This window comes from Mya arenaria, chromosome 2 (genome assembly GCF_026914265.1).
Source record: "Mya arenaria isolate MELC-2E11 chromosome 2, ASM2691426v1".
In the NCBI taxonomy this organism is placed as follows: Eukaryota; Metazoa; Mollusca; class Bivalvia; order Myida; family Myidae; genus Mya; species Mya arenaria.
Window position 1 is genome coordinate 44,791,043 of NC_069123.1, and position 26,698 is coordinate 44,817,740.

At 37.5% G+C, this 26,698-nt stretch overlaps 1 protein-coding gene across 3 annotated transcripts; it reads right to left on the bottom strand.

The window, feature by feature from the left end:
- Positions 1 to 4,177: 4,177 nt before the first annotated feature.
- LOC128219838 (sodium/calcium exchanger 1-like) lies at positions 4,178 to 25,494 on the bottom strand. 3 transcript variants are annotated; one of them, XM_052927951.1, is made up of 12 exons: positions 25,363 to 25,494; positions 24,115 to 24,788; positions 18,119 to 18,637; positions 12,841 to 13,067; positions 10,498 to 10,703; positions 9,952 to 10,193; positions 8,929 to 9,161; positions 7,649 to 7,754; positions 5,658 to 5,836; positions 5,239 to 5,417; positions 4,904 to 5,054; positions 4,178 to 4,698 (listed from the first exon to the last, which is right to left on the bottom strand). In XM_052927951.1, the coding sequence occupies exons 2-12, from the start codon at positions 24,284 to 24,286 to the stop codon at positions 4,453 to 4,455; spliced, it is 2,460 nt and encodes an 819-aa protein (XP_052783911.1). In that variant the 5' UTR covers positions 24,287 to 24,788; positions 25,363 to 25,494; the 3' UTR covers positions 4,178 to 4,452. The 3 variants fall into 3 exon arrangements, with proteins under 3 accessions (XP_052783911.1, XP_052783903.1, XP_052783919.1); XM_052927943.1 differs by lacking the exon at positions 25,363 to 25,494 and having other exon boundaries at positions 24,115 to 24,938; XM_052927959.1 differs by lacking the exons at positions 18,119 to 18,637; positions 24,115 to 24,788; positions 25,363 to 25,494 and adding an exon at positions 14,781 to 14,830.
- Positions 25,495 to 26,698: the final 1,204 nt, after the last annotated feature.

Consider the following 26,698-nt stretch of genomic DNA (forward strand, 5'->3'; position numbering starts at 1 on the left):
GTACAAGTCTGCTTCGTAAATGTATTTTCCAGATATGGTAAGGTTATAACTAAGGAATATTACTGTTTATTTTTTCACTACGCTAGATGCAACTAATTATTCCATCTTGATAGGTAGAAGACAATTTATATATCCGGGTATATTACCATATAATTATACTCAACAATTTATTCTAGACCCTGTAAGACTACCTAACATTAGACATCAAGCCCGCAATTCAAAAAAGTTCAAAGTAGCTACGGGGTCCTCCCACACGAAAAATTTATCTTTGGTCAGTTTAAAATGGTGTATTTTAGAGTATTAAATGTTGCTAAAATAGTACACAAGTGTATCTGGTGGGTAATTTTGCATAACAAATACGCGGTATGATCTTATTGGGCAAAAAAAATATTTTATTATTAATATTAACATGTGTTACAGCTCATTACTTAATTACACTTATCAAAGCACGCTTATTCTGATTCTGCTTCACACAAAAACTGCATAAAACTTCGTCCCATGTAAGTGCATTAGCCGTCGAAAAGATAAATAATGCAAAAATTCAATAACAAATAGCTAAAATACTTAAATAGGTACAAGAATGGTAAACTTGGACTGAAAACACAGTTTCAAGTCACGCAATTTTCTATATAATAACTTTTTTGTTAATGCCTCTAGAAACAAAAAGTTAAAAAAAGAGAGACGCTTACACGTGTGGTCTCCGGGTAGGCGTATTTTATTGCGAGAATGGTGATGTAACTTACTTACAAGGTGAACATACCTACCAGAAACACCGAAATTCCTTCAAACGCCGCCATTTGATACGGCTTCACACAATTCCCTCACTTAAAATTCGGCAAACACAAATCACGTTGGACCCCCTGGCCCCAATTTCTTCTTAAGTCCCTTATAACAGGATTAAGCTAATCTCACTATTTTTGTTATTCTATTGAATGTGTTATATTAACTTCTTGAAGAATTTTTAGAAATTGTGTAGGAATCATCTGTATGATTATCAGAATAAACCATTTTTCATTTACCAAAAAACATTTTCAGTATGTATTTTGGCTAATTAAATTAAGCGTCCTAAGCCTGTTTAGCTTAAAAAGTTTCGAGAAATTGGGGCCTGGTATTTGGTTCGACGGTTTCTGTTGTTAACAAGTTTCCCTTATTCGTTACAATGTGGCCACCAAACCTTACAATTGGTTGGTATTGTCGCAGATTTCACAGAATCATTGCGTTCGAGGGGAGAGTGGGGGCGGTCAGGACCAGTTTTGTTCGTCAGGTGGCTAGATTCCCGATAGGACTCGACCGTCGGGGCACTGTTGACGTATTCATACCTTACAATGGGGAGTTATATCAGGATCCGCGCATCCAGGAGAGCCAGGACCGGTTTTATATTTGGGTAGCTCAGTTTCCGACGGAACGCGGCCGTTTGGGCACCTTGGACGTAATAACGTCACCGGATTCTGACATCACCAATTCTCCCGCCATTCCTTAGGAAGGGGAGTTCAAATCGCACATTTATCAGGAACCGCACATGCTGAGGTGCCAGGGCCGGTTTGGTCCTTCTACTGGCTGGATCCCTGACGGGTTCATGTAAGAACTTTCTCTCTTTATGTTTTGTTATAGAATTCATTAACGCGTTAAAATTATTTACCCAAACACAATGAGATGTTTAAATTAGGGATGGCAACGAGTAGTAAAATTGGTACTCGAGTACTCGGACAATCTTTCGATCGAGTACTCGGGTACTCGATTACTCGGAAAAAAAAGACAAAAGACAAGATCGTGTATACATGTACCGATCATGGCGTATATTGTGCGTTGGTCGTATAACTGGTCATTGTCATCGTTAAATTAGACTTTCATTATTTACTTTAACAGACAATTATATAAAAGGAAAACAAATGCTGTTTCATGCTTTTAATTTTGTCTTTTTCATTTCACTTTAATGATTTTACATATAAGTATGCACTGCAAATTAACTACAATATAGCTTGAAAGTTTAACCCGGATTTTATTCGAGCGTCTAGATAGTCGAGATTTATAATGAACATCAATCAGAATTACAATGATCGAAAATTAATAGCATACATAAGAATAAAGAACGAAATACTTCGTACTGTATTATTGTTGTTTACCTCATAAATATTCATAATTCTTCATTTAAGATATCAACCAATAAATTGTAATAATCATTGCCCATTAAGAAATCAAAGCTCTTAACGGTCGCTACTCGTTCGCTCGTCAGCGTCCATTGTTTGGTGAAAGGACTCGGTAATCAAAACTTCGCTAATTGACATTAGTGCTAATTGGAAATAGGGACCCTTTACTGACAGTTTGCAACTCTCAACTAATTTATTAGGGTCAATTGTGTACACAGCGGGGATTAGAGGGACCGTAAACTGTCCTCTAAGCAACTAACCAGATCTGTTACTTCGTCTGTAAATCGTGTATTTTGTGATTTTTATAGATTTTTTCCGAGTACTCGAGTAGTGATTTGGTACTCGTGTACTCGGACGTTTGATCGAGTACTCGAGTACTCGTTGCCATCCCAGTTTAAATACATTCTATTTAAAAAGTTGCAATTTTTGGATTTTTAGTCTTTAGAATTTAAAAAAGGGTCAATTGGACTCTCTTTGTTAGCACAATTAACTCCAAAAACATTAAATCAAATATCATTGTCATGAGTTTTTTTTTGGATTTCCTTATTTTTACTTATATCTAAATAGTATTTAGATAGAGTAAGAGTAAATACCTTTATAATAAAATCGTGCTGAATATTCTGTATTGTTAGTTTTTCTCTCCGAATGTTCTTGCATAGGTAACATGTATGCTAAATGACGACAGCGAAAACATTCGTTTTCCTTTTCATTCTTAAAATTAATTAAACCTTTTCTGTTTTGAATAACTGCTTGCAATGTTAGATATAAAGAGCCTCTTAAAGGTTTATATTTAACAATGGTTATATCTTGTTTATCAACACTTTTAAATACCCATTGCAACGAGACCACCCTGAAATCCAATCCGCCATTTAGTTTAAAAGTTCGTTATTAAAACCATTCAATGTTTCAACTGTAATAACCCAATTTAGAAGCCGTTAAGCCTTTGATTGAAATTACCCAACTTGTTTTGTTATCTTCATTTGATTTAATACATGTATATTTTAGTGTTTTTAATATTAAAGGCCTAGTTTAAGCCTTCTATATGTGACCCCCAAACAAATTTGTACAGTACACAACCTCTGTGTAATGATCTTTATCTTCTTGCCTTGATCTATCTTATCAGATCTCCGATCTGAGTATCCTGCTGTGCAGTTTTAGGGGTTTTATTATAGAAATAGACCCTAAATGTCACTGAGCCATTTAACGAATACACAGGAAATTGGCACCTACTATGACACCAGTGCAATTAGTAGGAGATACACAGCAGGGGATTGTCATGCCAAACATTCCTTAAACTAGGCCTTTAAGAACACAAGAAAGTGGACCCATTGCCAACTTTGGAGCTTATCTCTCAGTGCAAAAGAGGCGTAGACATAAGCAAATTCAGCAATTATTAATCTATTGGACACATGGCTAGATTAAGGCAAATAAGAAATACAGAATTTATTGAGGTCATAAAGTTGACCAGTCTTTATAATAAACGTTTCGATGGAAAAGTTAGTTTTAGACGATATTGGTATTAGCCATAATTAAATAAAGCTGTTCTGCATATTACTCATATAGTACCATACGAGACACTTTAACACAACTATCGGGGGCATATATCAAGGCGTTCAACATACCAGGCAATATTTATGCAAAAAGCTACAGAAACAAGCTCAGTAGCAAAAAGTTTAAACATAAACCCAGTTTAGTGGCACTGGGCAAACGCCAAAGACCATAATACCATACAAGGCAGAACTATTTGTCAGGAACATACACACATGCATACAAGTACTCGTAAATGTACTTGTTCTGGCTGAAGTGCTTTACGAATAACTTTACAGGTACATGTATGTTTATACGGCTCGAAATGTCTGACCCATGCTTACGTCCATTCGTCCGTCCGGTATTGTCTGACCTGCAGCTTTGACATTCGGCTTCGAATCTTAATTTGTTTTAAACTGTATACAAACGTTGACAATGATAACTCTTTAATGGTAAGGGTTGCGTATATATATATTTTTGAAAGGTAACAAAGTCGTATCGATTCATATTTAATACGTTTAGTAAAAATCACAAAATGTTTTATGTATAATGTCAAACACTTGCCGAAGCCACATTTTACTATTATGGTCATGTACATAATGATTGACACTTCACCAACACGGCGCTATTTTGCGGATATATGCCGTATAAACTGCCGTGTTAGAGGAGTCCATCAAAGCGCTGTGGCAACAATCCACAATACTCACACAGGGCCACAGATCACGGCGTAAATATATAAATAACTAAACTATCACAGATAAAGCTGGGTTTGCCCCGTTCAGAAGTCCGCCTGTAAAATTCCCTGGGCCTTCAAGGAGGACATGACAACGTAGAAGATCCACAGTGTGACCAGGACACCGGAGCAGGCGTACTTGCCTGGCACCGGTCCGCCCAGCTCCACGCCGCCAAACAAAGACGGTATGCGGCGGCGCATTAAGAGGATCAGAATAGTAACCACCGCCGTGGACAGGTACAGCACTACACTGAAGCCAAGGCTGTCGCTCGGGTAGGCGAACACCTCGCCCTGCAGAACAAACACACATAACATTTTTCAATCTCAGCAAATTTTGTCAACTTTTATATAAGACATTGATACTTATAAGTTATAATCAAAGAATAACTCATCCTTACGTTAGAATAGAAAACGCGAGCGTTGTAAATTTAAACAATAGAATTCTTATTTACTTATTTTCGAAATATATAACATGGTTAAACAAGCGCAATATCACCTTCGCGGCCCAGTAGATGGTGGCTATTAGCCAGGGCAGACCGAGTCCCAGGAATACGTTGACGGCGTTACTTCCGTTCACGTTGCCGATGGAACTGTCCGCGAACTTCTCGTTGATCGCCGCCTGGCGGGACGCAAAAGTATCCGGCATGCTGGAATAGAATGGCATGCTTTATGGTCAAACTGTTAGCAAAAACTGGTCTTATATCTGGTTTCCAAGACATAAAGAAAATCTTACATATATTGATGGGTCAGTTAAAAGTTAATACTGGACAGCTAAGCAAATACAATATGATTGCAAGCGTTAATTCAAGTCCGTAAACAAAAATAGCTTACCTGGTGCCGAGAGCCACGAATGTGATGGCGGTGATGAGATCTCCGAGGCCGACGAGACAGCCGAAGATGTTGGCGAGGTCGCCGACGACCATGGTGAGGATGCCGATCCAGAGGAGGGAGAGCCAGAAAGTGAGCCAGCCGCCCGCGATGTGAGGCGGAGGGATGAACGCGAACAGAACCTGCACGGGTAGAAGATGGTGGATTGTTTTGGAAAATTGATTTCAGTATTGTTCGAATTTGGCTTATTATACCGTATATTCCGTATTAAACTGAATACATAAATGTTTCAGTAGTCTCCGTAAATATCAATACAATTCCAATACAACATTTAGCATGTTACAAAACACTAAAAAAACACATTGAAAACAATAGATACAATACATAAAGTAGAGGATTCGCAAGATCATTCAGCTTTTTACCTTCCAAAAGAATGAGATAAAATGCATGACATAGTCGAAGGCTGAGGCGTTTTCCACATCACCGCCGTTCACGTTCATGGCGCACGCAATCTGTTCCCGCCAACTGGATGACTCGAGCTTCAGGGCGTCAAGGTTCTGTCGGGTCTGGGCCGCGATCCGCGACACCATGTCCTGAAACTCTACAATAGATACACGCGAATGTGCATGATTTGTCAATGAACGAGCGGATATGTACCTCTAGAACTCAGCGTTCGCTGTTAAGAACAATATCACTGCCAAAGAATACCAATGACTTGCATGTCCTCATTGTTCAAATTTCGTAGAACGATACTGATACACGTCATCCTCTCTCTGTTTCGCATATGCAAATACATTATATTATGGTGATGTCCGTGATGATGATGTTTGTGCTGCTTTTGCATTTATTGTTGATGGTGATGTTGTTATTGCTGCTGCTGCTGCTGATGTTGTTGTTGTTGATGATGATGATGCTGATGATGATGATGATGATGATGATGATGATGATGATGATGATGACGACGACGACGACGACGACGACGACGATGAGGAGGAGGAGGAGGAGGAGGAGGAGGAGGACAATGATAACACGTTTGCTACAGCTACTCGTTCAAAACCAAAACACCAACTCGTTGCTACCAAAAGACAGTTCCCATTAATACACATGTACAATGTCTGTATTGTCCACCAGCTCGTCACATGTACAATGTCTGTATTGTCCAACAGCTCGTCACATGTACAATGTCTGTATTGTCCACCAGCTCGTCAAATGTACAATGTCTGTATTGTCCACCAGCTCGTCAATATTGCCGACAACCACTGTTAATTATTACTATTTTGAGTGAATTGTTTAATGTTAACTAGCGGAAGAATTCATTTAGTTGTGTTATCGACAAGTAGAGTACCTGTTACTACATGTATATACGCAAGTATACTGATATTGTTATGCAAGCAACACGTATTCCGTTGTTATTTTCTATTGACTTCAGCGTACTAGAAACTACTTGTCTAACAAAGCAATACCTTGTAACATATAAAGCAGTTACACTTGTCTGCTTTCTAATCAATGCCTATTAAACTTATTGAGTAGTGCACCTGTTTAAAATCACAACAACATGGGCGGACCTGCATCCATCACATCTCCCATAGTTACCCTTAAAGCTGCACTCTCACAGATTTACCGTTTTTACAACTCTTTCATTTTTTTGTCTGGAATGAGCAATTTCTTGCGTAAATATCTGCAAACCAATGATAAAAAAATGCTGACAAATGATTTGATCGCAGATTTGCATATTTCCGTTCGAAAATTTAAATATAAAAATCTGCGATCTAATTTTTTGTCAGCAGTCTTATATCACTGCTTTCCATGGATTTCGCAAAAATTGGCTCGTTCCAAGACAAAAAATAAAGAAGTTGTTAAAACGTTCAATCTGTGAGAATGCAGCTTTAACTCTGACACAAACAGACGGACGTAGCGGGGACCAAGCTCTTTCTATACCTTATGGTTTTTAGTATGACGATCAAGACATAGCTCAAGTTAATTAAACACCCACTTTCATTTTTCATATTGTTTACGATACTTCACGCTATAATTGGTGCTTTGATGTTTCTCCATGCGAAGAGAATTCTTAATAATTATTAACAAGAAAAACGTTTAACATAATTCCTTGTTTGTTTATGTCGATGAAATTAGCACGAACTTCGTCGTGGTCCTTCTGATTGAATTGTTTATTGCATTGCACCGTTTGCGCAGTCCACTGCACTGCATGTCTGTGTAATAACAAACAAAGTTAACCCCTGACTACTAAAACCACAAGAAGCAGTAATTTGCTAAGCACGAGGAAATTAGCAATTATGTATTTCTAACTGGTGACTGGCCGGGAAAGTCATAAACAGGGGTTCATGGGGTAAGAGCGGCGGCTATCATTGAAGGAGGACGCGGTGGGACCTGGGATGTAAGGGTAGACACGTACCATCGTCGTTGACGAGGGTCACAATGGTCTTGCCGATCTTGCCGATCCGCGCACCTGCCGCTGCCGTGGAGATCTCGGCCTGGAAGCTGCAGTCGCGCTCCGATAACTGAGGGCAGAGGAAAATAACATTTGCATTAATCATAAAGTAACTATACGTAATCTTAAGTTTCTATTGCACCTCACATCCTAAAAAATAGTTCTACAAATGAAAGTATCCCAGGAAAGGTGCGCAAGACGGTATAAAGGGCGAATTTAATTCTTTGGTCGCGACATACGTTTAACCACTTTTTTTTAGAAATGTAAAACTTCTCTTTTACAAACAGACAGAAAGCCATTTTATTTCCAACCATAATAATTGTTTAACGCTTCAAATAAGTAACATCCCAGCCCCATCGCCCCACCCCCATCGAAAAAAACATCAACATCAGATCCAAGCGCTATTTTGGTGGCGGGTTGAGGAACCTTTCCGGCGATATGATAAATATTTGTCTGAAATGGCACAAACTGCTTACTTCTTGAAATATTTAGTCTAAATAGGTTTGGTTGGGACATTTGACATGTACGCTCCTGGATTGTATAATCTTGAATAATTCATTTTATTATAAGTGATGCAAAACATTTATGCATTACATCATTCGTATTCGTCAATAGACAAATTTTGAAAACTATGATTGACAGATTAAATATCAAACGTGTTACTGTCTTTCTTAAAACCAGTTAAAATGTTATGGCCGCGAATGTTTGTTTATAATTGATCTTAAAATCTAAAAATGTGACATTGACCTTTGTGATGAGAGCAAAACTGTCATGCGCGACAGCCTCCATGGCAGATGGAATTGACAATCCTATGAATTGTTATCAATATTCGCAGAAGTATTGTTGAGACGCTATGAGATTACATTGTGTAGCATGGCCTCAACATTTGACAGCAAAAAAATGTATGATCGACGCCACTTTTCACCGTGCTGTATAATTCTGTGATGTTTAAATGATAAAAAAGCTACTGTTGAGACAAATTTGTAAAGGAAGGTCATACGGACGGACGGATAGATGAGCGAACGGACGGGTGAATAGTGCTATTGCTATATACCATCCTTCAGGAGCATGCAAAACAACCGTACGTTTTCAGTATGTGTATCAAGACCATCTATTGGCAAAGATGGAGAAACGAAAATGAAAACTAACTAGTCTTCAACCAGCAGTAGTTATGACACGTAACTTCGGTGACTGGCATGAACTATATATACTAAAGAACAGTTCCCAAGATCTACCGCCCGTACCTCACTGTCGAGTATAATGACCTCGATGGTTTTCTGCGTCTCCCCATGCCCGAACATCAGGTCCCCCAAGCCTGCTATGTAGTCCTTGCCACTCCGTGCTGATAGGTCCCGCGTTTCCCAATGCACGTGCACCACACCATCCGCCCCGTTCACCCGATTCACAAATAACTGCGCTTTTCCCGTACCCTCCCTTACCACGTAGCTCGGCTTGGTAAACTCGAACGTTCCCGGCTCTATGCAATACAAAACATGTAGCAATGTAGTTCACCAAACTTTGATGATAAATGCGCCAATGTTACTTAGTTTAGTTTGGTTTAAACCTATTTATTTTACAACGATTGTGAAACAAGTTATTACAACATTATATTAATCACTCGTGTTGGCACGATGTTACGCGAGAGTGTGGTCTTGTGCTGTAGGGGAAACCGGAGTACCCGAAGGAAACCCACTTGTCCGGCTTGGTAACCACAAACCAAACTCCCATGTTACTAAATGTGACGTATGGTACTATGCCGTTGAAATTGTGCAAATTTAAAGACCACCTCATTTGAATACGTTCAATAGACGTTAGCAAGCCGAATAATTTTAAACTAGACGCTAAATGGCGACATGTCGAGCGCATTGAAAGAGCTTTGACACAGCCATGATCTTCTTCAATGCAATCGCAAAACAAAACAAGTTTAAACAACATAGAACTGAACAATGCCTACAGCCTTTCAACGCTTTCAGCGCTTTCATCTTCAAATACGGATACTTAGTGGTATAAAATAGCGCATTGCGGTTGACTTGAAAATTGAAAATAAATATTTGTAGATTAGTTACATCAAATACTGACGAAATAGTTTAAGGTTAACGGTCACTATTACTCTATATCTAAAAAAACTACGCCAAGCTACATGTATAAGTAACAAGTCCAAACCTGATAATTCACGGGGCTGAGTAATAATTTATAATTTGGGTAGTGGGTATACACTATACAAGTAACTACTAATGCCATACACATGACAGTAAAAAGCCCCTTACCGTCGTCATTGATAATGGTTATCTGGTTAATGGAGACGCTCCCAAGAGTCACGTGCTTGACGCTCGGATCACCATGGTCCACGAAAAGCTTGGCAAAGAAGAACTCGTCCGGCTCCCATACATCATCGTCAACGATTTCTATGTTGATTTCCTTCAGCGTCTCCCCGATCGCAAACTGGACTGAAGTCTTCAGTGGGATGTAGTCGCTGTTCGCCTCCGCTGTCCCGTCTATTGTTTCAAGTCTGAAAAAGGAAATACCGAAACATGAAAGACAGTCTCTTAACTTTAAATAATCGTTATAATATTATTTTCGTAGCGTGCATATATTATTATATCTTGTTCTTATTTTAACTTTTAAATATTTATACCAGCGTTCTGCAGTATAGTATCGCTTATCAAGAGTTACTCTACAATTACAACGTGGACTGGTTATGTTCATAAAGAAACAATATGCAAAAGGTTAGTTAATATGAAAGTGTACGTTTTGTGTTTTTAGATACACACATTCCAAAAATATAACCTCAACACAACAAGAGAGCCACCTACTTGACGCTGACCGGAAGGTCTAGCCTGCCGTACCGCCTGATACCGAGCCGCACCTTCCCCTCGTTTTCGAGGACGGCGCTAGATGCGGCAGTGAACTCCACGACCGCCCTGTTTCCGTTGTCCGTCAGGTCGACAGCGGAAAGACTCGTGTTTTCCGGTTCCGGAGACTGCTGCAGATATGAGCGATTCATCACGGTTGTGTAGATCTGTGTGTAGAAATGAAAACATTGAGCGGTGTTAAAGCATCGAACGATGAGTGGTTTAGATACAACACCTTGCAACGACAAAAATACTACAAACTACGGGATCCCATGTACTGTGATCGTCACCGGTGAGAGGCATACTGCTCTATCAATGTCTGGCTTCAACCCATTATTTCTTGTGTAAAAAATAATTGCTATACCAATCGGGGGCTTCCACACATAACCTCTTGAGTGAGAGGCATACAACTATACCACTAGACCTCTTTCCGCCCTCCATGCGGGGCTTCAACCCAAAACGTCTTTTGTGAAAGGCGTACACCTTTACCACAAGACCTCTCTCCGCATTCCATGCGGTGCTTCAACCAACAACCTCTTTTGCGAGCGGCGGATACCTATACCACTAGACTTCTCCCCATCCTCCATGTGGTGCTTCAAACCACAACCTCTCGAGGGAGAGGGGGGTACCTATACCGCTAGACTTCTCCCCATCCTCCATGTGGTACTTCAAACCACAACCTCTCGAGGGAGAGGGGGATACATATACCGCTAGACTTCTCCCCATCCTCCATGTGGTGCTTCAAACCACAACCTCTCGAGGGAGAGGGGGATACCTATACCACTAGACTTCTCCCCATCCTTCATGTGGTGCTTCAAACCACAACCTCTCGAGGGAGAGGGGGATACCTATACCGCTAGACTCCTCCCAATCCTCCATGTGGTGCTTCAAACCACAATCTCTCGAGGGAGAGGAGGATACCTATACCACTAGACTTCTCCCAATCCTCCATGTGGTGCTTCAAACCACAACCTCTCTGGTGAGAGGCGGACACCTATACCACTAGACTTTTCTACATCCTCCATGTGGTGCTTCAAACCACAACCGCTCGGGGGAGAGGCGGACACCTATACCACTAGACCTATCCCAGCCCTCCATTTGGGGTTTCAACCCACAACCACTTGTGAGACAGGTCAACGTGTCAAGCACTATTTCTACATAATTCATATATTTATATCTTAAATTAAAACATTTTGTCAAATAGTGTTATAATGTAAGTTAATCTAGCCGTAACTTTAATTAAACTACAGTCAGAAAGGCATAGGGTGTTGATTTTTGTTGTATTTTTTTATCATTATTTTACTATATATGGTGTCAAAATTTAGTTCGCCCCATCGATTTTCCTATACCATGTAATTATTGTAGTGTTAGGATTTTAGTGTCGATAGTAGGGTAATGGTAGGTTTTAGCCCATAACCAATACGTACTAACATAATCAATTTAATCCTTCACATTTCCGCCTTTACCATAAACCATATATTTATCCCGTGCTTTAAAATTATGCTTTTGATTTCATATATCTATAGGGCCCTCTCTTATTGTTTATCCCCCCTGTTCCTAATGTTACGACATTATGATTGTGTATTTGCAATATGGGATAATGTTGTGATAATCTTCATTGTCGTATGGACCCGTCAGCTCGCGTTACATCACTTTTTATTATCCTAATAATATCATTTCAGTGTATTATTGATGATATGTATATTTTATAATATGTAACATAAAACTGCTTCAGATCTAGAGCGTGAGCTAAATATCACGATCGCCATGATTGTTGTTGTTTTCTGCTCCGTGGTCTACCACCCAATGTAGGGGTACCGGGACAACCCGGCGACAAAAAGGTATGAAATCTATATAGATGTGCATGCTAATTGCGGTGTTTTCTCCAGAAGGATTCATTCTGGTGTGCGAAATTGCAACATTGCGTGTGTTACTCCTGTTTCCCTGAATAATTGATGCCAACAAATCGACACACAACAGTTATTGTTCAATTCCTTTCTTCTTTAAAACTACTGTGACGTAAACACTTCGATTTTTCTCTAGATTTCCAGGCATTAAAATCAAACTTTTGGCTGATAGTGATGTATCATGTTAAAAATTGGCTTGATGAATAAATGAATAATTGGCTCATTGTTTAGGACCTGTGTTGCATTGTTACCCCGTGTTTTGGTACTAGAACTCGATTGCTATGGAAATGCTGACCGATAAAGGTAGAAAAAGAACCGAACCCAGGTGAGGCATTTAACCGGGGATAATCCCTCAGTTGTGAGTTTTTTGTGACGTCACACGATACTGGTTACTTACATCTTTGAAAGCCTCCTTGACCTTTGGCTGTACGCGTTGGCTTCCGGTGAGTTTACGTGTGGCCTGTATCCGGTACCAGCCGGAATTGTGGGATTGTCCCTTTGATAGCTTCAGGGCCGCGATCTTGGCCGCCTCCTCTTCCGGTATGTGATAGCGGCCAAGCTCCTTGGCGATGTGGATGATGTCCACATTGTCCTTACGGTCGCCGCCCATATTGTTGTCGATGTCTGAGCGAATAGTAACATGTTAAAGCTCAAATGGTACAAACAAATAGCAAATACACATTTTTAAACGTAGCCAGTGTTGAGAATCGTTTATACTATATGCTTTTTAGATCATGTATATATAAATGTATCTATATATATTTACATTGAGATCATTATAGTTCTGTAATAAATGTAGGTCAACCATATATATATGTATATTGCTATAGCTTTACGCATGGTAATTTTCAATCTTATTAGAAGTCATATCGTGACATGGGTCCTAGTGTACGATCAGCAAGTTACATACAGTCTCATTTCCGATGAAACACCCCAACAGTTATAATCTATGATTAACTATGACTTTCCAGGAAAAAGGCAAAATGATAAATTGGAATATCCTATTAATCAATGGGAAATTTAGAATGAAGCAGCACATCAGCGAGGCCTATATGCAGTTTGAATACAGTAGTATATAGTCAAACATGTTGTTTCGATAATGTAAATTATATGAAACCGGGACCAATTAACAGGAACCGGAAATCACTATTTTTATACGACTCGTCACGGGAATCACTATATGGAGCATAGGTCCACCGGGGCTGCCCACCTCCCCGACAAGCTTCCTTTCAAAAAGACCTCGAGGACGGATGAACCTGGTGAACCTTGGAACACAAGCACGCACCGGAACCAGAGACAGCGTCACGGAACTGGTTGTATCTCCGAGCAACGTCCTTGATTACCATGGTTATTCATCAAAAGCTGCTCAGTATCATTGGACTTAACTGATAATTGTCTAGATAGTAGTAAATACATGTAGACCAGGCTGAGGTAACTATGGCTATGTTATGGCTATTTTAGAAAGCCACTGGAATCATATATCGAATACACTGATGATGTGATATTGTTATCAGTCTTGTCCGCTGTTTAATGACGACTTCGCGAGTTATATCATGGCAACTTATCAAATTATATCGATTATATGGAATCACGAAATTACATGATCACATCATTAGTATATACGATAAACGTTTCTATAGTCAACAGCATGATAAATATCATAGTTTACTTATCATATTTCTTCCAACCTAGAAAAGTAGATCAAAATATTTTCCTTGCTGGAAAGATATTTTCATCCCAATCCTCGCGAAGGGTGTTCGCGGAAACTTCTTTAACATCGTTTCCGCAAAACACACTACGCTCGGGTTGGGATGAAGCTATCTTACATGAGCGGCCATGGAAAATACTTACAGTATTTTATATCTTTTTTGGAATGTATGATTAAGCAAATCAGCGTTCTGAATAAATAAAAGCTATTTTATATACATGTTGCAAGCTATAGACATTCTAACTAAACACATCAAGCACTTAACGTTAGTCAACAATTGACTTTAACAATAATTGCCAATCAATATCAGGGTAATGGCCATTTTTTATTCCAGAACTTTTTTGTTTGAAGCATTTAGGTATTACAAACGAAGTGGTTTTGATCTTATTTAGGTATTACAAACGAAGTGGTTTTGATCTTAATCAAATAGCGAATACATGATTGTTTACTTTAACAACATCAATCGTATCGGTCGAGAATGTAATATGTTACAAATACATATAAAAAGCAAAAATAAAAAATGCTTATTAAACATGTAATACAAATGGCACATAGGGTAAAACTAATGGGTCTCTAGGGGATCGATAAAGCGACAGCACAACGTTATCACGAGCGATGTCGAGAGTTACCGAGGATATACGCGGTCCCAACGGGCGCACATTTGAGCTCAAACGAGCCCGGTTCTGAAACAGTACGACTCGAGATCAAACGTGCCGTACCATGTATTTGGTAGTCGGAATTAGAGAGTAAAATCATTCCAGAGAAAGGAAAGAGTGAAAAACTGCTTGAATGTCTTCGATTCAGTGTAAAAAATAGGGTTCACCGAGTGAGCACCAAACTCAAGAAATATAAACTTTTGACAACCACGAGGTGAATTATGTTGTAATCTTGCACTATTTCTTTTATTCATATTTAGTTCATGCTTATAATTGATTGTCGTAAATAATTAAACAATATTTAATTGAAATATCGCACAAGGTTGAACTATATGCGATAAAGCTTGTTCTTTACCGAAAACTCACTAAAATTAGTAAAATTTTGATATACACAATGTTTCAAATGATATAATCCGGCATTATTTTTTAATAAACAAGCGAAAAGCATGAACCAATTTGATATAATATTATCATTACGTTTATAATAAACTTGTTTTTTTTTATTGATTCAAATAGTTTCCTTATAAAGGATGAAGAAGATGTACGAGAACACGATGAAGCAATACACATGAAACAGCTAACAGTTGAAACCCGTTGATTAAACTGTTAATATAACAACGGAATAATAGCGAAGGCTTTCAGCTAAGAATAGAAAAGTTAAGTACTCGGGAGACGTTTTATAAAGCCAACTAAGGTATTGCGGACTGTAAGCTGGAAATTACCTCTGGAAGCTGTTAATACACAATATAAAATTAGTATAAAGATAAATGTTTTGTTGACACTAGCTCTAAAATATATATATAATGTATGTATATAAAATATAAGAAACACAGCAACAACAGTAAATTTTGTAAATGGGGTTTTAGAGAGCTACATGATCTTCAGAAATCGAAAACAACAAATCGTATTACGTATTGATATTTAAACTAACTCGTACATGGTGATGATGTGATCATGAGTTCAGTCAACTTGGCGAGAGTTTCAATATAATACCGACTCGTTCACCTGGTTACTAAATGTATCGACTTTTTTATGTCGACAAAACAACTTATTTGCGTTATGCGGACTATTTTTGTCGACAAATCATCATTTAAAGGAGTGTAGATTCAAAATAGTTAATGTGTGTAAAGATTTGTCCAACCCGTTGATGAAACAAGGTGTTTATGCATCCATTCGTGGACTATACGTATCAACGTACATTTGTTCCTAATGTAAAACTTTCCCCACTTTTTAAAAGGAATTTGCTTATTGTTTTTTAACATCATGTCAAAAAACGAGATGATGACGATTACCTTTAAATTTGCAGTTCATAGCTAAGCGTTTTATTCGTTTTTGAACAGGGTTGTGTTCAACCCTGTTCAGTGTAGCCACAAACTCGACACTCACAACATAAAATGCCTATTAATAGTAACAAGTGTCGTTTGCCCCTTTACCACCAAAAATATAGTTTAAGAAAGTGCGGACTATATAAACTGCAAGCTATGTTTCCAATAACCGATCTAGATTTGACAAAGCAAGAAGCAATCATAACGCAATATGTATTTAATTTGTTGAACTCAAATAAAATAGTATTAAATTAGTATCCCTGCGCCAAAAAAATGAATGAACAGCGAAACGTAAACAAAGAATAACTATCCACTCAAAGCGCATCATTCCATCACGTGACATAATGATCCCAATGATCTCACTGTTTACCCGCTTAAAACATCACGTGATAGCCCACGTGGGAATAACAGACGGACGCCATTTTGACAGACACGTACTTAAGTGCTGACGAGTTAGCTGACGATATGGAAATAGAGGGGAGTTGCTGACCATATAGACAAAGAAGGAAAAAGTTTTGAAATTAAAGATTTTTCAAGACTTATTTTGTTTAATTTATTTTATACACTTTTTATAGTGTATGTATAGACGGATGTTTGTGTATTTATTTTTGAAAATGGCATTTCATTGAAATGAATTGAGTTATATTTGTTTGCTGGTTTGGTGTAAATATGAGAAAATATCACGGATTTAATAACTTTAAGGTGTTTCATTTACAATTGTTCGAAATAAATTATTTTAGTTTTGATCATTTTAATTAAGAAACTGTTTCTCTTTAATCTGTTGTATTTTCGAAGTTGTTTTGTGAATAACAAGGCAAACATAGGCAAACTCTTGCTCATGAGTAATATTTGATTAGTATATATTTCATTTTCTTGGTTGGGAATAGCACAATCATTCACCCTTTTTTATATTTTCATTTTCTATTATTAAACCCCACACATTAACGGGAAGGAAGGCTTTGTGAAGTTTGTTTCTATTCTGTTTGAATAATTCACCAGCCGTTGCATATTATCTATTTATCGTTCCTCCCGGGTGAGAGTGCATTTTTTATGTTAATTATGTATATATCATTTTAAAATACCTATTTAAAATTTGAACAGTGGTCCTGAAAAGAATCGTTTTTAATTTAATAATTAGTATAGTCTTTGTCAAAGCCAACATCTAATTACCAACCGGAAACGGTTATAGTGTATATTTTAAATTCACCCCGGATGATCAACCAATTTCTATTTTATTTCTTTTGTTAATAAATCCTTGGCAAGCCTAATTCATATTGTAACACCATAGGATGGAGTCTTATGGTGGGACTGGTTACATTCCCCATCCTAGTTTGCCTGCTTACACGGCGACATTAACTTTATTGTCAATAAAATATTAATTTGTCATTTACCACTATGCTTCAATAAACCTGGGGCGGCCCCTGTGGTTGTTTTTTTTTTTCACGGGGACTCTTAAGATTCACTGTGCTACATATCTTCACCTTATTAATACACACATGTTCATGAATCATAATGGTGAAAACCGTATAAAACCCTGTTCATGCAGCGCTATCAGCGCTTTGATTGTAATTTGAAGTAATAAGCAAATGTTGCAGTCGCTCAGGGCCAAGATATTAAAGCATTTACTTTGTATGCATATTTTTTCTCTACGTTTTAAGATAATCCAAATGATAAACAATGATATGTGCTTTCTGATCATTCTTGTCATGAACGTGATACTTGCATTTGTCCTGGGTTTTACTCTTAGGTCGACTTGAAACACGTCGCCCAACTTCAAGATCACATCACCAGATATACGATATACACGGGCTTGAATATGTTGGTGTATTATAGTATTATGACGTGCGTATTGTACATATTTGGGGATTCTATTGGACTATAATAAGTGTTCCAAACAAATAAATCATAATCAAAGATTTCAAATGTGAGTGAGGGAAAGCCCCATGTTTATTGTAAGACAATAAGCGTGGTTGAAGTAAGTCTTACCTATGCCTATCTCGACCTCAGAGGCAGTCTTGTTGGAGCGGCGACAGCAGTACATCTTGTCAGTGAGGAAGCATATGACGATGAGGACGGGGAAAAAGAGAAAGGTGACCACCGCCTCCCACAGCTCCACCACTTCCGGCGAGATGACCAGCAGCACCAGAAGCATCCACACGTATGCGAACACGCTGAACCCCGTCGTCACGCAGTACACGCGCACATTTCCGATCTTACGACCTTCACCTTTAGGTATACTCGTTATACACACAGCGGTTATGATCAGCAAATTGAAGGCGGCCGATCCTACTATTGTCGCAGGACCGAGATCGTTGGCTTTGAATCCCTTAAAGCATATTTCGATAACGTTGAGGAGGATTTCCGGTGCGCTGGTTCCGAATGCCATAAGACTAAGGTTTGCGACTGTGTCGTTCCAGACTTTAACCTCCAACTCGTCATATCCGGTCGCCGACTTCTGGTTGGAGACCCGGATGATCCGCGTCTTGCTCGTAATCTTCTCGATACCTGGAACCAATGAACGCGGATAGAGATATAGCATAAACTAAAGGCATTTAATGTCATGTATAGATTTAGTATACACAGACAAGGTAGATTTCGTCACATATATCGTGAAAATACTACGATGCCGTAAGAGAAAAAAAAGTAAAGTGTCAAACTATAAATTTTGTTTTGGCTGCTAAAATGGTGAAAAACTAATGATAATCATATTTCCAATAACGTTATAAACAAATCATTTTAATTGTGTTCGAATTTGCAAATTCGGTCGTGTTTTCAGTGTGACCCGCTTATTCCGTCTCCTTGAAGACAAATATCACGGTTTGTTGAATTACCATGACGTTAAATCCAAAAAAAAAAAACCACGAGCACTTGCAGATTATCGAAATTCCTTTATAGTTATTCATATTTTTAAAAGATGCACTTTTACTCCCAAATAAGATTAACCATAGTTAATAATATTTTTTAAATATTCCAAAAACGATGAAGAAATGTCGAAAACAATGATTATTATTAAGGATATCGAGTTTAATTTGAAAAAAATGAGCATAAATCACGGTATTTCAACCGTATGAGACTATAGTAGACCACAGTAAATCTTTTAGCATTCACCAATCATTTAATATTTTTTTGCGCTTTCTACTGTTAAATAAACGGTTACAATTTTGTAATCAGTAATTAAAATTGTCCATAATACATTATTTAGTAAGTAGGTAAAGGCTTATCAGTCAAAATTGATATTGGTTATACATTTGTATGTTATGTTTTTTTAATAATGGTTTCACTTTAAGATTGAAGATCTAGGAATGTTTGAATGATTTGAAATTTCATGCCGACAAACATATACCCACGTCACATTGAGACCTGAAAGTGCCATTTCCTTCAATACAATCATACAGATGTCGGCCATCTCCCATTCACGCCATTCGGCCGTTTCCTAGCTGCTTACCGAATGTATCATCAACTTACCAGTCACGTTTATCATTCTTTCATCATCTCCAGTGATTGCATCACTCCGCAAGGCCTTTACATACTTTTTTATTATATCAAGGACAGTGTCAGGTGCGTCCTAGTTTCCTGGTTCATTGTTAGGGTGAAAAAGGTCCTCGATTCGGTAATTATAAACATTGTTTTCTGTATGTTAAGACGATATTTTCAGCAACGACATTGTGCACCGAATGAAGAGCAATTACTTGTTTGCGATGACTCTTGTTTAAGATGGAATTCATGTCTGTATTAAGATATCTCGTGAAAACAATGCACGTTCTTACTAGGATTACTGACTCACTCAATGCACTTTATTCTACAAAACTACGATTCTGTACCCTTCTCTTTTGTTAAAATCTCATCTGATACCTTGATTTGGTCAAAGAAAGGTATAATTATTGTTTTCCGAGGGCAGATCGCCAGTTTTGGAGATAAATAAATCGGCACATTTAAGAAAATGCTTACTGGTTCATTCTGGACATTTTTAGAACCCAGGTTCATCCCAAATCTGATAGATGTATGACACACTGAAATAACGATTAAAAGGCGTCGATTGTGTTTTGCTTGTCTATGTATGTGTACTGTAACACATATCCTGACCTTACTGCACTAGCGTATGAGAATGATTAGAACCTGCTAGCAAGTCATGATACTTTAGTTTTAGACCAAAACTGGGTGAAAATTAAATTTCTAATTTTGACAGACTAAGATCATGGTGTTTGTTACCGATTACGTATAAAGGAACTATTCGTGTTGATGGCCAACAATTTAGACGGTACGTTTAAATACATTGGTATAATTGTCCTTGAAATAAGTAGATTGCAATTACATATGCTAAAATAAACTATATATAGCTAAACAAGAAATAAGAGGTTTATCGAGTCTTTGTTTTAAGATTACAGATTTGTATAATTAAGTGGATTGCCAGCTTAAATTGCTACAATATTTCCATTTTTGACTTGTTGTATAATATCTGGTGTTATTCAGATATTTATGCATTAGAAAAGGTGCATTATGACTTAAAGGAGCACAATAGAAGTTAACATTTTAGCTTTGAAAAATATTGTTTTTTATTTAACAGCTACGTGGTCACGAAATCCACAGTTAAAATGATCCATATTATCGCTTATTTTTTATTTGTACACAAATCATAAAAACACAATTTTGATTGATGATTAAAATCAAATGACTAACCGTGTTAATGCGTTAAAATAAAAAAAACAGATTATTTTTTTGCATTATCCAATATTGTGCGCATTTTCTTAAACAGACATTGTATATTAGACTTAGTTGTCTTCATATATTGGTATGTCGTGACCTTGGTAGCTACCCTACCCATATTGTAATTATTAAGTTAATAATTGTATATTGGTACCATACGATATTAAATACAGATTATAAGTATCTTCCATGGCCGAGAGTGTAAGATAGGTTCATTCCGCCCGAGCGTAGGGTGTTTTACCGAGTTTCCGCAAAACACCCTGCGCGAGGGTCGGGATGAAACTATCTTACACGAGCGGCTATGGTAGATGCTTTTTCTCCCACCTCAGTTAAGGCCACACCAAATTAATGTTTAGTTCCTCGGATGTTTGCCGAAAAAAATTGGAGCGAGCGAGCGAAAAAAAAATTATTTTTTTTTGTCAGGTTTCATAAAAACCGAAGCGAGCGAAGAGCGAAAAATATTTTTTTCCTTATATTCAATATAAATAAGAAAGATTGTTCAAAATAACTGCCCTTGAACCCATTTTAATGCCATCTTGAACTGAACCTCTAATGGACATTGGGAAAATGTCGGAATACATACTATTTATTCATCCGTGTTTAGTACAAACATTTTATGGATTAATCTAATTTCTTATATAATTAAAACGTACTTTAATATGACGATCATTCATAATAATAAATAACCCTGCTTTTAGTAAAGAGTTTGAAACGACTTATATAAATCTACCTGAATCAGTTTAACATAATATGCAACTGTATTTAGACATAACTTAGGATTGATTTTGGATTTGTAAAAAATGATCACTTACACACTGGCATCAGCAAACATCAGACTCCATATAACATAGACTAAATTTTGTTTTTATTATCACAGGAAATGCAATGACATGTGCTTATTAAAACAAAAAGAACAAGGGTATTTTTCAGAGTACTTTTTTTGGTTATTTAAATGTTTTTATGCACCAGCCAATTGTATATGCCCCCCCCCCCCCAAGTCCGGAATAGCGGGGACTTTGACTTCCGGTCTCTCAAAACCCAGTTAAAATACCCGACCTGCAGGGACACTGTCACACACTGCTGGTAAAATCCCTGCCAAATGGCCCCCGCAACCCGAATACCTATGTGAGGACCATTCCCGACTATTTTCAATATGAAGACAAAACCACATTCACTAGGCACTGCGGGGCCACCTGAAAGGTAAAAACACAGCCCATTGCCGCTGCTGTCCCCGGTAAACCCCTGGAACAAGGGCGAGGGGTGGGCGGGGCAGTGGTTACAATTGATGCATTACAATCCCGGATTATGTTGCAAATAAAAACAAAATATAAGGTGATAAATTTAGGCTTACTTATGTTGAGGTATATCCATACCAGTGTTTATATCGCTATTTGTGAAAAGATATTTGTTCAAAACTGTTGCTTTGTCAGAATTTGATCAAAAATGAGCTTGATACATCAATTTGGACCAAACAATGACACATGTTCCAGTTAAGTTGACCTGTGTCATCTTCAGCATCGTTGTAGCGAGGTAACATTTTGGTCCCTTGTTTTATGACTTGAATAAAATAGTACAAAGTTGATCATTCCGATTTCCATTTAAAACGAGTCACTAATTACGCAATATAATCGCTAACAGTGTCAGATACACATGCTTTATTGCATAATGATTGCTTTAAATAATGATCCTTTAGTGCATGAGACGATCAACAATGGCTTCAAGCATGCTCAAAACATATTTATTGTCAAAAATAAGATTTAATTTCCAAATTTCCAAAATTTCGAGCCACATTGTTTATACCGGAAGCGGCCATTTTGATTGAATTTATTGAAACCCATGCTAAACCGATTGATATACAGTATAAAACACTATGCATCGGTAACTCCCCTTTACAAAAACACGAAAACTAGCGTAGAAAAATTATACTTGATTATTTTTAGCCTTTTAATAAATTATTACCTGAAAAAAAATCTGCATGGCGATCAAAATGGAGGTGCGGGCACACAAAAAATAAAAAAATATTTTTTACATTTTCAAAAAAATAGGAGCGGTAAATCCGCTGAACGAAATATCAATTTGGTGTGGTCTAAGCAAAACTAAGTAAAAATGTATTTTTTGCTGGAACTCTTTTGTGCTTAGTGAACATAATTGCGTATGGATTTGCGATAGCACGTGGATGTCATGGATATGCGCGCAGTGATTCGGGTTATGTTAACAGTCAATTCGATATTTAAATAGTTCGGAGGAGAGTGACGCATTATTTCTTGAAATGCGTGAAAACTGTTTTATAGTGACATTTGAAGCGAGAAATAATTAATAAGCGTTCTAAATATTGCCACAAGACAAGGTTTCCATGATGCTACAGACGACAGTCTTCAACAAGGGAGGTAATTATAATGTGACGACCGTTAAAAAGGAGTTCCATACGGGCATTTTATCTTCGCCCGTGGGCAAGATAAGAATACCTAGCATGGTTAAATTATTGGATCTACTTATCTGAGGTGGGAGAAAAAACTATCATTGTTTGAACGCATTGTTTTGAATTGGTTGGTAACAAAGCCCGCAACCCCATATATGACATTACTCGAAAGGCTAAATATCAGACTACAAAATGGTAGAAAAAAATATAGGAAGTGCATATAACGAAGTTATTTTCACTTCAATGCCAGTCGGTGGACGAAAAGAAACATCGCTGATGTAAGTCGTTTTAGCAAAATTGAGGAAAACATACTTAACACACTTTTCTGGCCAATTTTCAAAGAATTTGAAAGATATTTTATTTTAAACTTCATTTTTGTCGGAGCAACGTAAACCACCATCTTGGTGACGAATTTTATTTAGTCCTCGTTCTTTCACTGTTCTTTGTTGTGTACATCCCATATACTGGTCGTATATTACTATTAATGTCATTTAAGATTATACCTCATATGACATGTGTATGTGCTCAGTGTATTTGTTAACGGTGCGCACGTGTCGGCTACTTACCGATTCTAATTATAGCGACTCTGCCAGTGTCGGTTAATTACTTTATATGTGTGTCAATTAGATGCCGACCATGAAGGCGGCGCTCACCGAACAATTAAGGTGTCGATCATTTACAAGTCATAGATATGTCTGTCAAATACCGATACAAATAAAACGTTCTCTAGGCTAGTCATGGACGTATCGGGTAACGCTGCATGAGGTTGAATCGGTCATTAACCGATTATGATAGATTCTTATATTTCCAGATCATAACGATTTATGCACAAAAAATGCTTTAGAAATTGACAACTTACCGATCATAAACGTGTCTGCTACGATTGCGATCCCGAGAAAGCACCAGAGCATTCCGATCAAATAGAAAAATATCCGGACGCCCAGGGCCCATGTGTACTCATTAATGGCTGGAAGTAGCAGACCCTTGTCCGAACATTTGTAGTTGTAGATGTCCTCAGACGAGTTCATCATGCAAGCGAAGTTATAAGCATCCAAAAGGAGAAGAACTCCCTAAACCCGTGCCTGCTCGTCAGGTTACACAACACCAACACTCAAGGTGATGTCTGCCGCACGTTGTGTGTAATATATGTTTCAAGCCAGAAATCAACATTTTGCTACATTATATCACGTTTTCCCTTTTCCTTTTTAACTCGCAATTAAAAGGGCTAATTTAATCCGTGTATGAGTTTAAGTGTTGTCACGGAATTCATTGTAACACAAAGTCCGAGTTTGTTTGTAATTGTCACATCAGCAATGAATCATCTTATGAATAGTTGTCAATCACATTATAAAAATAAATAAAATAAAAAAGGTCGTTAAAGCACGTGTCTATTCCAACGAGAAAAAACAACAAACAAACTTCTGAATACCAATAAGTGCAAACAGCTATTTTCTCTTCTTCATATGCTTGTGATATTAACTACTTCTCACAGAGTTGCCAGTTTCATTCTCTGTCATCAAATTTCATTCATACCTGGAAATAAAGAAAACAACGTGTTTTATCATGAACGGAAATGGATTCACAAACCCCAGAAATGTTTTTATATCCAGATAATAGCGGTCCGGCTATTTCTGTCCACATCAATATCTTGCCGAGACTTCCACAATAGCTCCTACATCCTACTTAGTGAAAACCCGCTGCTCGGATATAACCTAACACTTGTCGTACCTTGTGTTCACTAGAGTTTGTTTTAAAAATCAATTCCGAGTTCAATTGCATCCATCGCATTAGCTGTTATTCTCGAGTGTTTATTCTACCATGTCCAGTAACTAGGCAGTCAATAGGACACCACATTATGTTAGTTCATATACTATATTAAAAAAGCAAAACTGTCCACAAACTTCTTCATATTGAACCATTTAGGATCCTCTCAATATTTCGGAAAACAATACATCCGATCTCTTCACATTTAAGTACGGCAGAAAATCTTTGAAAAATTGCGTCATAGAAAAGCGAGATTTATCATTATTCAAATATTATTCAAATGGTGCAAAGCATCCATTATGTTAAGTTCCACATATGGTAAATGTTTGTAATAGCCAATTACAATTTTCTATTCCTCGACGACGAGCGAATCATGTAGGTGTGTTCTTTTTCATGTCCGTCCCGTGGTGATCGCTCCTAATGCCAATGTCAAATATACCTTGTTGCGCAACAGACGTCGTAAACTACCCATCACACCCCGCTCGTATACCGGCCTCCATTGTCACACAGATTTGCTTTAGCCATACACGCGTAATAAACAATACAGACAACAGATCGAGAGAGATCGATTATCAGGGATCTTGGATATTGAAGTTAAGGTAAATCACCTTTGGTAGAAATATATTCTTTATATCTTATGTTAAGAGATTATCACTTTTTAAGCGCAGATTAACAGGTATTGTATTTGTAACGTGTGGCAGGCACTACATCATAACACGATAACATGACAATACCTTTTATGAACGAGTTTACAAATAATGTCTTACCAGATAAGTCGCATAATCTATTTAAAGACAATTGAATTACGACGTTAAAACGTTATACGTTTATAAAGAAATCCACCGAAATATCTCAACACTAACCGTTGTACATTCGCCAGGCATGTTTTCTATGGAGAATTACTTGATGCTCACTGTAAATATATATTATATCTGTATTGAATTCCTCAGTTGTTGGTTTATGCAACTGAGAAGAGACACAATGTCATCAAGAATATTTAAAGAAAATGGAATTATGACTTTAAAACGATATACTTATTGAAATGTTAAAGAAATCCACCGAAATATCTCAACACTAACCATTATACATTCGCCACGCATGCTTTCTATGGAGAATTACTTGATTCCCACTGTTTATATATTATATCTGTATTGAATTCCTCTGTTGTTGGTTTATGCAACTGAGTAAAGAACCTATGGCATCAAGCATATTTTCACAGAATACGTGTTTAAATCGAATACATATGAAAAAAAAAAAAAAAAAAAAATACACGTTAATGTAAAAGCTTTTCTTGATGCACAATGGGGTGTGGGGGATGGGGGGGATGTTAATTGGGATGAAAACAAATATAACACATAGTGAAACATATGATTAAGAATTACAAATGTTAAAAATTGTTCCATCTTTTTAAGAATTTTAAGTTTTCAATCTGTGAAAAATACTTGAAAATTCGTTTTCATTATTATGATATGCAAATTATTTCAACAAGGCTGACAGCATATAGATCGTGACGGAGGTCCTTTGATACTTTGATCACAAGTTGTTTATTTCAAAAAGACTGTAATTGTGAGGGTTCATAATGTCGAACCAATTCTGTATGTCTGCTTAAGTTAATAGAAACGCTTCTACACACGGACACACGATTAATACCGGAAGTGGGTTTACACGAACATGCGTGC